The sequence below is a fragment of the Oncorhynchus kisutch genome, linkage group LG22, assembly GCF_002021735.2.
Source record: "Oncorhynchus kisutch isolate 150728-3 linkage group LG22, Okis_V2, whole genome shotgun sequence".
Classification (NCBI taxonomy): domain Eukaryota; kingdom Metazoa; phylum Chordata; class Actinopteri; order Salmoniformes; family Salmonidae; genus Oncorhynchus; species Oncorhynchus kisutch.
The window spans coordinates 38,350,546-38,365,881 of record NC_034195.2 but is presented as its reverse complement, the minus strand read 5'-3'; the positions used below and the strand labels follow the sequence as shown (position 1 = coordinate 38,365,881).

General features: G+C 43.2%; 1 protein-coding gene across 1 annotated transcript in view; it reads right to left on the bottom strand.

The window, feature by feature from the left end:
* Positions 1–881: 881 nt before the first annotated feature.
* LOC116356342 (neural-cadherin-like) overlaps positions 882–15,336 on the bottom strand; it is a 30,596-nt gene continuing 16,141 nt past the window's right edge. The window contains exons 5-6 of the mRNA XM_031801775.1: positions 8,436–8,590; positions 882–2,130 (exon numbers count right to left, since the gene is read on the bottom strand). Of these exons, the coding sequence (XP_031657635.1) occupies positions 1,498–2,130; positions 8,436–8,590 (788 nt within the window). The 3' untranslated portion in view covers positions 882–1,497. The remainder of the gene's footprint in view (positions 2,131–8,435; positions 8,591–15,336) is intronic.

Here is a 15,336-nt window from a genome sequence, read left to right as displayed (position 1 = left end):
GCACAAACATGCAAGTGCACACACAAACAGACACAGACAGAAACACACACACACACACACCTGTTGTATTCGGGGCATGTGAAAAATACAAATTGATTTGATTTCATGTTTGAACTTGAAGATGCTATTTATATTTGTTTGGCTCCAAGACTTCAACACAAGGCCATGTGGTATGTGTGACATCACTGACATGGATAAGCACGTGTTACAGTGTGACATCACTGACATGGATAAGCACGTGTTACATGTCTAGACGGCACATGTAAGGGCTTGGTACCTTCTAGTAATTATATTTCTATAAAAGCAGCACTGCTTCCTTTCCTTATGAAAGCTCCAATTTCACTGCCATTTAACTGAAGTCACGCAGTGCAATTAAGTATTGAAGAGGTCAGTCTGCGGGAGCTACATACTCTTTAAGTACATGTCAGAGAACTCCAAAAGGGTCAGCAAGGTTTGGGTACAGGATATGAATGATTCATTCTGGAGCAGGAATGTTCTGATCATCATCATTACCATCCTGATCATCATCATATTTAAATGTACTGTTGCTAACCTGTTGCTAACTGCTAGAGTCACACGTTGGTCATTTGAGTCATTTTAAAACCTTTGGAGCAACGTTGTGTGGTGGATGTGTGTTTTCTTGTTTCTTACACTGTCCATCTTGAGTTGGATGCTATGCTACCTTTTTGTAGCATTTTTTTACAACTTTTTCAACTGAATTTCAGAGTTCTAACCAGGTCAACAGCACCTGTATGCACATGATTGATAAGGAGCTTGAGAGACAATACTCAGGGGAGTAAAGTAGTCATAGTCAGGATATTGGTACATACTGGTCCTGGTTCTCAACCCACACACTTTCCAGTCTAGACAAGTGGGTTTTAATTGCATATAATATTTAGGCGCTATTATGAATCAGTAAATAAGAGGTAGTGCAGTGATATACTTAAGTTGCTGAGGAATAGAGGCATGCATTTACCAAACATAGCTTTTGATAATGAAAATTGGTTGGTAAAAAATGCATCACAAAAATGAACCTAAAAGATAGCAATGGCTTATTATCACAGACATACATTTCTAAATGTTTTTCTGATTTCTTTCTCAAATATTTATTTATTCAAAAGGCGTTAAATCAAAACAAAACAAACAAAATATTTTTTTCTCACAGAAATTATATTACGATAATTATCAACAACAAAAAAGGAACCCTATTTAAAATCTAGATTCAGTTAGCCTTCTTTTACATATATTTTTGTGGGGTATAGACAGGGCATTGCCAAGGAAATGGTGCTGCTTTTCCAGATTGGTTGTAAAATCTCTCACATCAAAGATGCATCACATTTTTTGCCACAATCCACCCATAGAATACTTTACAAATGGATTACAAATCAGAAATGTACATTTCTTAACTATTTGTTCTCATTTGTTTTGTTTTTCCCCAACACCATCTTTGGATCAATCAATTTAAAAATTGCACAACTCCAGTCTCATGCTCTCTTCTCACAATTGGGCTGCCCCCTGGTCTCCCTCTCCTTCACTTTGTCCTTCTGTCCCTCTGTACTCTTGGTGGCAGCAGTCTACAGCAGCGTCCACTCTGAGCTCACTGACTACAGCTCGCAGGGCTTTGAGCCTGTCCAGCAGTGGGCTCTGGGCTCTCTGACGCTCCAGGCTCTCCTGACTCCCCTGAACCCTAACCTCTGACCCCTGACCTCCAGCATTGAGGGAGCTAAGTGAGCGCACGACTAGACCACCATGCTGCCCCCTATTGGACAGGCGACGCTGTGAGGTCATGAAGCCAGGGTTGTCCCCCAGGGGATGGTCCGTGTCCCTTATGATCTCACACAGGTAGCGGGCCAGGTCCTGACTGGAGAAGGACAGGGACTTATGGGATTGCCGCATGGCGAGGGGAGAGGGAAGGGTAGCAGAACCGGACGGAGGGTGGGCCAGACGCAGGGCGATCGCCGTGCTGCCGATTCTGGGTTCGTTTGATCCTTTTGGTTTGGTCCCATTCTTGGTGTCCGGTGGCTTGGTCGTCTGAGGGTAGGAGATTATGCATTGTGGGTAGCTGTATCTCAGTGACTGGGCTGGGCTGGGCTGCAGAGACCTCTGTAACTCCACCATGTTGAAGACATTCTGGAGGGAGGGAGAGAGAGATACAGAGACGCACAGAGAGAGAGAGAGCAAACACCAAATTGAGACTCTGCACGCAGAAATCTGCAAAAATATCCTCTGTGTACAACGTAGAACACCAAATAATGCATGCAGAGCAGAATTAGGCCGATACCCACTAATGATCAAAATCCAGAAAAGTGCCGTTAAATTCTATAACCACCTAAAAGGAAGCGATTCCCAAACCTTCCATAACAAAGCCATCACCTACAGAGAGATGAACCTGGAGAAGAGTCCCCCAAGCAAGCTGGTCCTGGGGCTCTGTTCACAAACACAAACACAAACACACCCTACAGAGCCCCAGGACTGCAGCACAATTAGACCCAACCAAATCATGAGAAAACAAAAAGATAATTACTTGACACATTGGAAAGAATTAACAAAAAAAACAGAGCAAACTAGAATGCTATTTGGCCATAAACAGAGAGTACACAGTGGCAGAATACCTGACCACTGTGACTGACCCTAAACAGAGAGTACACAGCGGCAGAATACCTGACCACTATGACTGACCCTAAACAGAGAGTACACAGTGGCAGAATACCTGACCACTGTGACTGACCCAAACTTAAGGAAAGCTTTGACTATGTACAGACTCAGTGAGCATAGCCTTGCTATTGAGAAAGGCCGCCGTAGGCAGACATGGCTCTCAAGAGAAGACAGGCTATGTGCTCACTGCCCACAAAATGAGGTGGAAACTGAGCTGCACTTCCTAACCTCCTGCCCAATGTATGACCATATTAGAGAGATATATTTCCCTCAGATTACACAGATCCACAAAGAATTCGAAAACAAATCCAACTTTGATAAAGTCCCATATCTATTGGGTGAAATACCAGTGTGCCATCACAGCAGCAAGATTTGTGACCTGTTGCCGTGAGAAAAGGGCAACCAGTGAAGAACAAACACCATTGTAAATACAACCCATATTTATGCTTATTTATTTTATATTGTGTCCTTTAACCATTTGTACATTGTTAAAACACTGTATATATATATATATAACATTTGTAATGTCTTTATTGTTTTGAAAATTCTGTATGTGTAATGTTTACTGTTCATTTTAATTGTTTATTTCACTTTTGTATATTATCTACCTCACTTGCTTTGGCAATGTTAACACGTTTCCCATGCCAATAAAGCCCTTGAATTGAATTGAATTGAGAGAGAGAGACAGACAGACAGACAGAGAGAGAGAGAGAGAGAGAGATACAGAGACAGACAGGGAGAGAGATACAGAGACAGACAGGGAGAGAGATACAGAGACATACAGGGAGAGAGATACAGAGACAGACAGGGAGAGAGATACAGAAACAGACAGGGAGAGAGATAGAGACAGACAGAGAGAGAGATACAGAGACAGACAGGGAGAGAGATACAGAGACAGACAGGGAGAGAGATACAGAGACAGACAGAGAGAGAGATACAGAGACAGACAGAGAGAGAGATACAGAGACAGACAGGGAGAGAGATACAGAAACAGACAGGGAGAGAGATAGAGACAGACAGAGAGAGAGATAGAGACAGACAGAGAGAGAGATACAGAGACAGACAGGGAGAGAGATACAGAGACAGACAGGGAGAGAGATACAGAGACAGACAGAGAGAGAGATACAGAGACAGACAGAGAGAGAGATACAGAGACAGACAGGGAGAGAGATACAGAAACAGACAGGGAGAGAGATAGAGACAGACAGAGAGAGAGATACAGAGACAGACAGGGAGAGAGATACAGAGACAGACAGGGAGAGAGATACAGAGACAGACAGAGAGAGAGATACAGAGACAGACAGGGAGATACAGAGACAGACAGGGAGAGAGATACAGAGACAGACAGAGAGAGAGATACAGAGACAGACAGGGAGAGAGATACAGAGACAGACAGAGAGAGAGATACAGAGACAGACAGGGAGAGAGATACAGAGACAGACAGGGAGAGAGATACAGAGACAGACAGGGAGAGAGATACAGAGACAGACAGAGAGAGAGATACAGAGACAGACAGAGAGAGAGATACAGAGACAGACAGGGAGAGAGATACAGAGACAGACAGAGAGAGAGATACAGAGACAGACAGGGAGAGAGATACAGAGACAGACAGAGAGAGAGATACAGAGACAGACAGGGAGAGAGATACAGAGACATACAGGGAGAGAGATACAGAGACAGACAGGGAGAGAGATACAGAGACAGACAGGGAGAGAGATACAGAGACAGACAGAGAGAGATACAGAGACAGACAGGGAGAGAGATACAGAGACAGACAGGGAGAGAGATACAGAGACAGACAGAGAGAGATACAGAGACAGACAGGGAGAGAGATACAGAGACAGACAGGGAGAGAGATACAGAGACAGACAGACAGAGAGAGAGATACAGAGACAGACAGGGAGAGAGAGATACAGAGACAGACAGGGAGAGAGATACAGAGACAGACAGAGAGAGAGATACAGAGACAGACAGGGAGAGAGAGAGAGAGATACAGAGACAGACAGACAGAGACATACAGGGAGAGAGATACAGAGACAGACAGGGAGAGAGATACAGAGACAGACAGGGAGAGAGATACAGAGACAGACAGAGAGAGAGATACAGAGACAGACAGGGAGAGAGATACAGAGACAGACAGGGAGAGAGATACAGAGACAGACAGGGAGAGAGATACAGAGAGAGAGATACAGAGACAGACAGGGAGAGAGATACAGAGACAGACAGGGAGAGAGATACAGAGACAAACAGGGAGAGAGATACAGAGACAGACAGGGAGAGAGAGAGATACAGAGACAGACAGAGAGAGAGATACAGAGACAGACAGAGAGAGAGATACAGAGACAGACAGGGAGATACAGAGACAGACAGGGAGAGAGATACAGAGACAGACAGGGAGAGAGATACAGAGACAGACAGAGAGATACAGAGACAGACAGGGAGAGAGAGAGAGAGATACAGAGACAGACAGAGAGAGAGATACAGACAGGGAGAGAGATACAGAGACAGACAGGCAGAGAGAGAGAGAGAGAGATACACAGACAGACAGACAGACAGACAGACAGACAGACAGACAGACAGACAGACAGACAGACAGACAGACAGACAGACAGACAGACAGACAGACAGACAGACAGACAGACAGACAGACAGACAGACAGACAGACAGACAGAGAGAGAGATACAGAGAGAGATACAGAGACAGACAGGGAGAAAGAGAGATATACAGAGACAGACAGGGAGAGAGAGAGATATACAGAGACAGACAGGGAGAGAGAGAGAGATACAGAGACAGACAGGGAGAGAGAGAGATACAGAGACAGACAGGGAGAGAGAGAGATACAGAGACAGACAGGGAGAGAGAGAGAGATACAGAGACAGACAGGGAGAGAGAGAGATACAGAGACAGACAGGGAGAGAGAGAGATACAGAGACAGACAGGGAGAGAGAGAGATACAGAGACAGACAGGGAGAGAGAGAGAGATACAGAGACAGACACAGAGATAAAGCCCTTGAATTGAATTGAATTGAGATACAGAGATAGATAGAGATACAGAGAAAGAGAGAGTGAGAGATACAGACAGATACAGAGACAGAGAGACAGAGAGATACAGAGACAGAGAGACCAAGAGATACACAGAGAGAGAGACAGAGAGATACAGAGACAGACAGAGAGAGAGACACAGAGACACACACAGAGACAGAGAGATACAGAGACAGACAGAGAGAGAGACAGAGAGATACAGAGACACACAGAGAGAGAGAGAGACAGAGAGAGAGATACAGAGACAGACAGGGAGATACAGAGACAGACAGGGAGAGAGATACAGAGACAGACAGGGAGAGAGATACAGAGACAGACAGGGAGATACAGAGACAGACAGGGAGAGAGATACAGAGACAGACAGGGAGAGAGAGAGAGAGATACAGAGACAGACAGACAGAGAGAGAGAGAGAGAGATACAGAGACAGACAGACAGAGAGAGAGAGAGAGAGATACAGAGACAGACAGACAGAGAGAGAGAGAGAGAGATACAGAGACAGACAGACAGAGAGAGAGAGAGAGAGATACAGAGACAGACAGACAGAGAGAGAGAGAGAGAGATACAGAGACAGACAGACAGACAGACAGACAGACAGACAGACAGACAGACAGACAGACAGACAGACAGACAGACAGAGAGAGAGATACAGACAGAGATACAGAGACAGACAGGGAGAGAGATACAGAGACAGACAGGGAGAGAGAGAGATATACAGAGACAGACAGGGAGAGAGAGAGATACAGAGACAGACAGGGAGAGAGAGAGATACAGAGACAGACAGGGAGAGAGAGAGAGATACAGAGACAGACACAGAGATAAAGCCCTTGAATTGAATTGAATTGAGATACAGAGATAGATAGAGATACAGAGAAAGAGAGAGTGAGAGATACAGACAGATACAGAGACAGAGAGACAGAGAGATACAGAGACAGAGAGACCAAGAGATACACAGAGAGAGAGACAGAGAGATACAGAGACAGACAGAGAGAGAGACACAGAGACAGAGAGATACAGAGAGAGAGATACAGAGACACACACAGAGAGAGAGAGACACAGAGATACAGAGACACACAGAGAGAGAGAGAGAGACACACACACAGAGACAGAGACACAGAGACACACAGAGAGAGAGAGACACAGAGACACACACAGAGATAGAGAGATACAGAGACACACACAGAGATAGAGAGATACAGAGACACACAGAGAGAGAGAGAGAGAGAGAGATACAGAGACACACACAGAGAGAGAGATACAGAGACACACAGAGAGAGAGCGATACAGAGACACAGAGAGAGAGAGCGATACAGAGACACAGAGAGAGAGAGAGATACAGAGACACAGAGAGAGAGAGAGAGAGAGAGAGGGGGGGGGAGATAAGAGAGAGAGGGAGGGAGACGGATAGAGCGAGAGGGAGATAAAGAGAGAGGGAGAGAGACAGAAACACACAGAGAGAGAGAGAGGGAGGGAGAGAGAGAGGGAGATTAAGAAGAAGATGAGATAGTTGATTAGAGATGAGCTGTTTATAAAGACCAATAGACTAATAGAAAACACTCAACAGCAGGACATGCATTTATAATCATATTTGTCTATGAAAAATGCCAGTCTGCGATGCTTTTTATTTCTACCTAAGAAAAAGACATGCGGCCCAAGTGCCAACGTTGGCAGCAACAGCCCCATTAATTGGACAAACTTGTAATTAATTGTCTGATTAAAAGTACTATTACCAGTGCAATTAAACAAATACAGGCATTAAGGACTAATGGCATCTACCATAGAGATAAATACAAGAACTCATCTTTTCTGCGTCTGTCACAGCATGGGAAGTGCCATTGAGGTTCTCTCTATTTTGAAGTAGCCCCATTTTATTCTTCACGATTGGCTGATCCCTTCTGATGAACCGGTTGGACATGACTCCAACAGCATCACCAGGAGGGATCAGCCAGTGAAGTTGGAAGTCCGACCCAGTTGACTAGATTAAAATAGTGGGAGCCCTCAAACGCGCTGCACATGCTAATACAGTCTTTTGGCCGCTATCATTCTCTAAAGTATCTACTCACATCATTTCTCCTAATTGACTCTCCTAGGATCATTAGTTTGGTGTTCATTTCCAAGCATCTTCCAACACCAGTCCTCCCCTAGCTGTGCTACCAAACTAACACTCACTATGTAAACTGTGAATATCTTCCCATTCTTCCTTGGTTTATATTGTTTGTGTTTATCTATGATTTGTATCGTTTCTCCTGTGTGAGTTGTTGTACAGGTGTGTGTCGGATGCATAGCTGTAGCTGTGATATTAATTGCCCTAAGGGAATCAATAAAATTGGATTCTACTCTACTGTATTGTAGTGGTCTTATGAGCCATACTATTGACTCATACGACCACTACATTGATTTATAAGATATTGGTAGTTGTGCTGTGTTGAAGGATAGACGTTTCCTCTACTGTCCATGTCCTGTCTAAATAGCAGTAGCTGTATGGTACCTGGTCCTGCTTTACTTCCTCTGTCTGAATACCAGTGTCTCCTTGAATTCCCAATCATCTTCTAGCTCCTACACACTATAGGCACTCCTGTATATCTGGATAGGTGTAAGCTTCACCCAGCCTATCAGAAGGTATGGGGAAGCAATTATCAAACTGTTTAAACCGATCCCATCCTTTTTGTTCTACACAAGTGTCTATGGGGGCAACCAGGGATGCTGTCTTGATTTGGGATTCAGTGTCTCTATCTGTACCTGGTCCTGCTCCCCTCCGCCCTCCTCATCATAGTTGAGCACGTTCTCTCGGATGTCCTCCCATTCTCCGTGGTGTGCTGATACGTGGTAGACGCTCTCCTTCAGGCCCTTGTGTCTCCTCCAGCAGGAGTAGAGGAACAGGCCCAGCATCAGCACTGGGAAGGGGGGGGGGGTCGCCATAGAGCAAGTTAGGACAGGGACAGGGACAGGTGTAGTCATCTTCACACAATGTTCTATCAATTAAAAACACTAGAAATAAATCAGTGTCCCAGACAGTCAGCAACGATTTGTAATAAAGAAGTTAAACTGGACTGTGAAGATGAACGGGGGAGAGGGGTGTGGTACCCGATAAGCACACTTAGGGTACAACATGTCAGTTAGATGAGCCAACAACACAACATTGACACTTTACACCCAGATATGAGATACACAATAACTCTCAATACCAGCCTTTCTTAGTAAAAAAGCAACATTGGGAATGGTCAGGGTTTGTTGTCTTTCCATCACATTGCTAATCTGCATTTATCCAATCCTGTAAAGCAAAGTACTAGAGATGCATTCTTCTGTTGTGTTTTCTATCCTAAAGATGCATCCTAAAGATGACGCAATTGTAAATGTCGCAATTGTAAATGAGAACTTGTTCTCAACTTGCCTACCTGGTTAAATAAAGGTGTTCTCAACTAGCCTACCTGGTTAAATAAAGGTGTTCTCAACTAGCCTACCTGGTTAAATAAAGGTGTTCTCAACTAGCCTACCTGGTTAAATAAAGGTGTTCTCAACTAGCCTACCTGGTTAAATAAAGGTGTTCTCAACTTGCCTACCTGGTTAAATAAAGGTGTTCTCAACTAGCCTACCTGGTTAAATAAAGGTGTTCTCAACTAGCCTACCTGGTTAAATAAAGGTGTTCTCAACTTGCCTACCTGGTTAAATAAAGGTGTTCTCAACTAGCCTACCTGGTTAAATAAAGGTGTTCTCAACTAGCCTACCTGGTTAAATAAAGGTGTTCTCAACTAGCCTACCTGGTTAAATAAAGGTGTTCTCAACTAGCCTACCTGGTTAAATAAAGGTGTTCTCAACTAGCCTACCTGGTTAAATAAAGGTGTTCTCAACTAGCCTACCTGGTTAAATAAAGGTGTTCTCAACTAGCCTACCTGGTTAAATAAAGGTGTTCTCAACTAGCCTACCTGGTTAAATAAAGGTGTTCTCAACTAGCCTACCTGGTTAAATAAAGGTGTTCTCAACTAGCCTACCTGGTTAAATAAAGGTGTTCTCAACTAGCCTACCTGGTTAAATAAAGGTGTTCTCAACTAGCCTACCTGGTTAAATAAAGGTGTTCTCAACTAGCCTACCTGGTTAAATAAAGGTGTTCTCAACTAGCCTACCTGGTTAAATAAAGGTGTTCTCAACTAGCCTACCTGGTTAAATAAAGGTGTTCTCAACTAGCCTACCTGGTTAAATAAAGGTGTTCTCAACTAGCCTACCTGGTTAAATAAAGGTGTTCTCAACTAGCCTACCTGGTTAAATAAAGGTGTTCTCAACTAGCCTACCTGGTTAAATAAAGGTGTTCTCAACTAGCCTACCTGGTTAAATAAAGGTGTTCTCAACTAGCCTACCTGGTTAAATAAAGGTGTTCTCAACTAGCCTACCTGGTTAAATAAAGGTGTTCTCAACTAGCCTACCTGGTTAAATAAAGGTGTTCTCAACTAGCCTACCTGGTTAAATAAAGGTGTTCTCAACTAGCCTACCTGGTTAAATAAAGGTGTTCTCAACTAGCCTACCTGGTTAAATAAAGGTGTTCTCAACTAGCCTACCTGGTTAAATAAAGGTGTTCTCAACTAGCCTACCTGGTTAAATAAAGGTGTTCTCAACTAGCCTACCTGGTTAAATAAAGGTGTTCTCAACTAGCCTACCTGGTTAAATAAAGGTGTTCTCAACTAGCCTACCTGGTTAAATAAAGGTGTTCTCAACTAGCCTACCTGGTTAAATAAAGGTGTTCTCAACTAGCCTACCTGGTTAAATAAAGGTGTTCTCAACTAGCCTACCTGGTTAAATAAAGGTGTTCTCAACTAGCCTACCTGGTTAAATAAAGGTGTTCTCAACTAGCCTACCTGGTTAAATAAAGGTGTTCTCAACTAGCCTACCTGGTTAAATAAAGGTGTTCTCAACTAGCCTACCTGGTTAAATAAAGGTGTTCTCAACTAGCCTACCTGGTTAAATAAAGGTGTTCTCAACTAGCCTACCTGGTTAAATAAAAGTGTTCTCAACTAGCCTACCTGGTTAAATAAAGGTGTTCTCAACTAGCCTACCTGGTTAAATAAAGGTGTTCTCAACTAGCCTACCTGGTTAAATAAAGGTGTTCTCAACTAGCCTACCTGGTTAAATAAAGGTGAAATAAATAAATAAATAAAAATAAAACACTCAACCCTGTTCACAGAACCTGCACTCCCTGGAACGTTGTGAGAGCGTTGTAGGAATGCTGCTGAAGCACTGACTTCAATCACACCTATTGTGTGTTGAAATATACAGTATGTTGCACTGACCTTTAAAGTGAATTCATCTCAACCAATATTTCTTCTCCTGTCTGCCATCCCTCTTTGTCTCCCGCTTCGTTTCTCATTTCTTTATCTCTCTCATTCTCACACTCATTCTTGTTTGACTATCTGTGTTTCTTTCCGCTCTCCTTGTCTCCGTACACGGCTTTAATCTCTCACACTAAAAGGTGATGCACCAGAACTGGCATCTTTTCTATTGTGCGTTGCTTGTGCAGTAGGTTTGGAAGCATCCGTTCATCAATTTAATAATTGAGGATTCTTTGATAAAGTGCATTGCGGTAATCACATTAGACTGAAGTAATGGTTTACTGAACCCATATCACACTCATCAAGGTCACTCAACTGAATATGTTTTCATATGTGCTGGAGGTATATGTACTGTAGAGTTCTATTGATCAGCTAACCTTCCCCAGACCTGCTCTATGTGCTGGAGGTATATGTACTGTAGAGTTCTATTGATCAGCTAACCTTCCCCAGACCTGCTCTATGTGCTGGAGGTATATGTACTGTAGAGTTCTATTGATCAGCTAACCTTCCCCAGACCTGCTCTATGTGCTGGAGGTATATGTACTGTAGAGTTCTATTGATCAGCTAACCTTCCCCAGACCTGCTCTATGTGCTGGAGGTATATGTACTGTAGAGTTCTATTGATCAGCTAACCTTCCCCAGACCTGCTCTATGTGCTGGAGGTATATGTACTGTAGAGTTCTATTGATCAGCTAACCTTCCCCAGACCTGCTCTATGTGCTGGAGGTATATGTACTGTAGAGTTCTATTGATCAGCTAACCTTCCCCAGACCTGCTCTATGTGCTGGAGGTATATGTACTGTAGAGTTCTATTGATCAGCTAACCTTGCTCCATCCCCTCCACTATGCTGTACAGATCCAGAGAAACACGCTGAGGAATCCAGATGAGCTACGATCGCAGCAGTACTCAGACCACAGTATTACCAGCAATACTCAGACCTCCCCCTCAACCACAGTATTACCAGCAGTACTCAGACCTCCCCTCAGCCACATCATTACCAGCAGTACTCAGACCTCCCCCTCAACCACAGTATTACCAGCAGTACTCAGACCTCCCCTCAACCACAGTATTACCAGCGGTACTCAGACCTCCCCCTCAACCACAGTATTACCAGCAGTACTCAGACCTCCCCTCAGCCACAGTATTACCAGCAGTACTCAGACCTCCCCTCAACCACAGTATTACCAGCACTACTCAGACCTCCCCTCAACCACAGTATTACCAGCAGTACTCAGACCTCCCCTCAACCACAGTATTACCAGCAATACTCAGACCTCCCCTCAACCACAGTATTACCAGCAGTACTCAGACCTCCCCTCAACCACAGTATTACCAGCAGTACTCAGACCTCCCCTCAACCACAGTATTACCAGCACTACTCAGACCTCCCCTCAACCACAGTATTACCAGCAGTACTCAGACCTCCCCTCAACCACAGTATTACCAGCTCCACACTTCTATGTGCCAATCAGTCAACACACCAATCAGTGGGGCTTTACTACACACACAGAGAAATGGATGCACACACACGTGCATACGCACACATACAGACTCCGATGAAAACACACACAGAGATGTGCAGTGGTCGTGTTGTGATATCTTCAAATATATCAATATAGCTCAGGCTGGAGACCTTACACAGCTCCTATCCATCAATCCACATGCTGCTGCTTTGAGGTTATCCACCAGCCATGGTGGTCTTGGGATGTTGGGTTGAATGTTTATAGTAACCTGAAGGGTATGACATGGATAAATCAGAATGATGTACACATGAAACATTTATGCATGTGTCAGAAACTCAATGATATACAACATAGAAAATGGAGAGAAAATATACATTACAAGGAGAAAAGAAGGACATAATTGGAGACAGATGAGAGAATAGAAATGGTGTGAGAAGGCTTTATTAGGGAAAGTATGATCTAATACAAAAATACAGGCACTTTTACGACTATTTACATCCCTTCCCATTCTATATGGAAAGGCAATTGAATATTTTCTTCTTCATTGAATATCAAATCCAACAACACAACAGTAAAAATGTAAATGTGATGGACAATAAAGCTTTAAAATTTTGAATTTCAAACCCATTTAACAGGCTTAATGAAGCATACTTATATTGCCCAAATGTGCTCGTCTCTGGTTCTGTCTGTAGCAAAAGTTGAACTCGGCAATCAGCCAGTCTGATGGGTTATGTCAATCTGAATTATGGATGATCACTTTTAATGGAGTTTGAGGCAGAGGAGCAGAGACAGAGAGTTCCAGTTTAATTTAGCAGCGTGACTTCACCCCGCCTTAGTGTGTGTTGTGTGTAATGTGTGTGCGGCTTCTCCCGGTGTCGCAGTCTGTCTGGGCCTATGAGGCGTGTTTGTCACTTGCAGGCACACGAACACATGCGCCCACAAACACACGCGCATGCATGCACACAGACACAACTCTGTCATCTCCACCAAGCCTTGTCTTCTCTCAGTTATGATGTAAAGGGAGGGAGGATGAGGTGGTCGCCATGACAACCAACGTTAACAGTTCATGAAAGGACCTTCAACTGTGTTATCCTGTTAAAGACGACCCCAGTCTAAGAACTGTAGCCTGAGTCTTGTAAGAGACAGACAAGTGTTGCTAGCTACTGTACTGTATTTCCTGTTACAGAGACGGTTGGAGAAAAGTTCATATAAACTCTTGGCGACCTCTCATTTGATATATATTGAAGAAATAGACTAATTCATCTGGAAATCAAAGGTTTGAATGCAGCTTATAAATGCCAGGAACTAAAGTAACTGTAGCAACTAGGTACCTTACATGACAGCACCAGGCAGTTTCATTTACACATTCAACACATGAATGTTCATAAATGATGCCCAGGCCTCAGTTTGTTATCTTTGTATTCATTATATCAAACACTGAAGTATCGTTTTATCGGTTTCTCTCAGGGAGCCAGCGTGTCAAAATAACTGATGTTGCAATTCACCAGCCAAATGCCCCAGGAAGGTGTTGGGTTGTTGAGTCAGTTATAGCGCTAGTAGAGACAGTGTATTGAATCGTCAGACCATTTTATAACCCTGTTGGTGACAGAGAGCCTCATAAACTGTATAGTAGTCGCTCCATGGAGAGCCCTCTGTACTGGACACAAAACACAGCTTACTACGTGTCAGAAACAAATGGGTAGTTCCATGAAATGAGTGTCTTTTGCATCCCTTTTATATATTAAACAGAAATTGTGCACAATTATTGAATTTTAAAGCCTGTTATATTAAATGAAATGCCCTTTAATGTAGACAACATAAATAATTTAATCAATCAGATGTTTTAATATGAGTAAAGGCTTGCTAAAATTCCCTTCATCAACCCTGTTTCACCATCATTGTAAAGCCCTAGTTATTTTGTTGCTGTGACAAAGTAATTTACGGAGATTATTATTTATTTCATGTGATGATTCATCTCTCCCTCATTTTTGGGTCGGCCATTTTATGTGAACTGATTATTTTTTTTTATATATAGTAAAACTATTCCTTTTTAAATATTTATTTCAAAAGAAACATTGAACATCTAGTAGTCAAACCATAGTATAAAAGCAGGTGAACTGGTTCTACACATTTTTGGTGGAAGACTGAGCTGGTCAGGCATAACACCTCAACCCTGTTACCCATGTATACAGACTAGAAATGGTCAGGCATAACACCTCAACCCTGTTACCCATGTATACAGACTAGAAATGGTCAGGCATAACAACCCTGTTACCCATGTATACAGCCTAGAAATGGTCAGGCATAACAACCCTGTTACCCATGTATACAGACTAGAAATGGTCAGGCATAACAACCCTGTTACCCATGTATACAGACTAGAAATGGTCAGGCATAACAACCCTGTTACCCATGTATACAGACTAGAAATGGTCAGGCATAACACCTCAACCCTGTTACCCATGTATACAGACTAGAAATGGTCAGGCATAACAACCCTGTTACCCATGTATACAGACTAGAAATGGTCAGGCATAACAACCCTGTTACCCATGTATACAGACTAGAAATGGTCAGGCATAACAACCCTGTTACCCATGTATACAGACTAGAAATGGTCAGGCATAACACCTCAACCCTGTTACCCATGTATACAGACTAGAAATGGTCAGGCATAACAACCCTGTTACCCATGTATACAGACTAGAAATGGTCAGGCATAACAACCCTGTTACCCATGTATACAGACTAGAAATGGTCAGGCATAACAACCCTGTTACCCATGTATACAGACTAGAAATGGTCAGGCATAACAACCCTGTGACCCATGTATACAGACTAGAAATGGTCAGGCATAA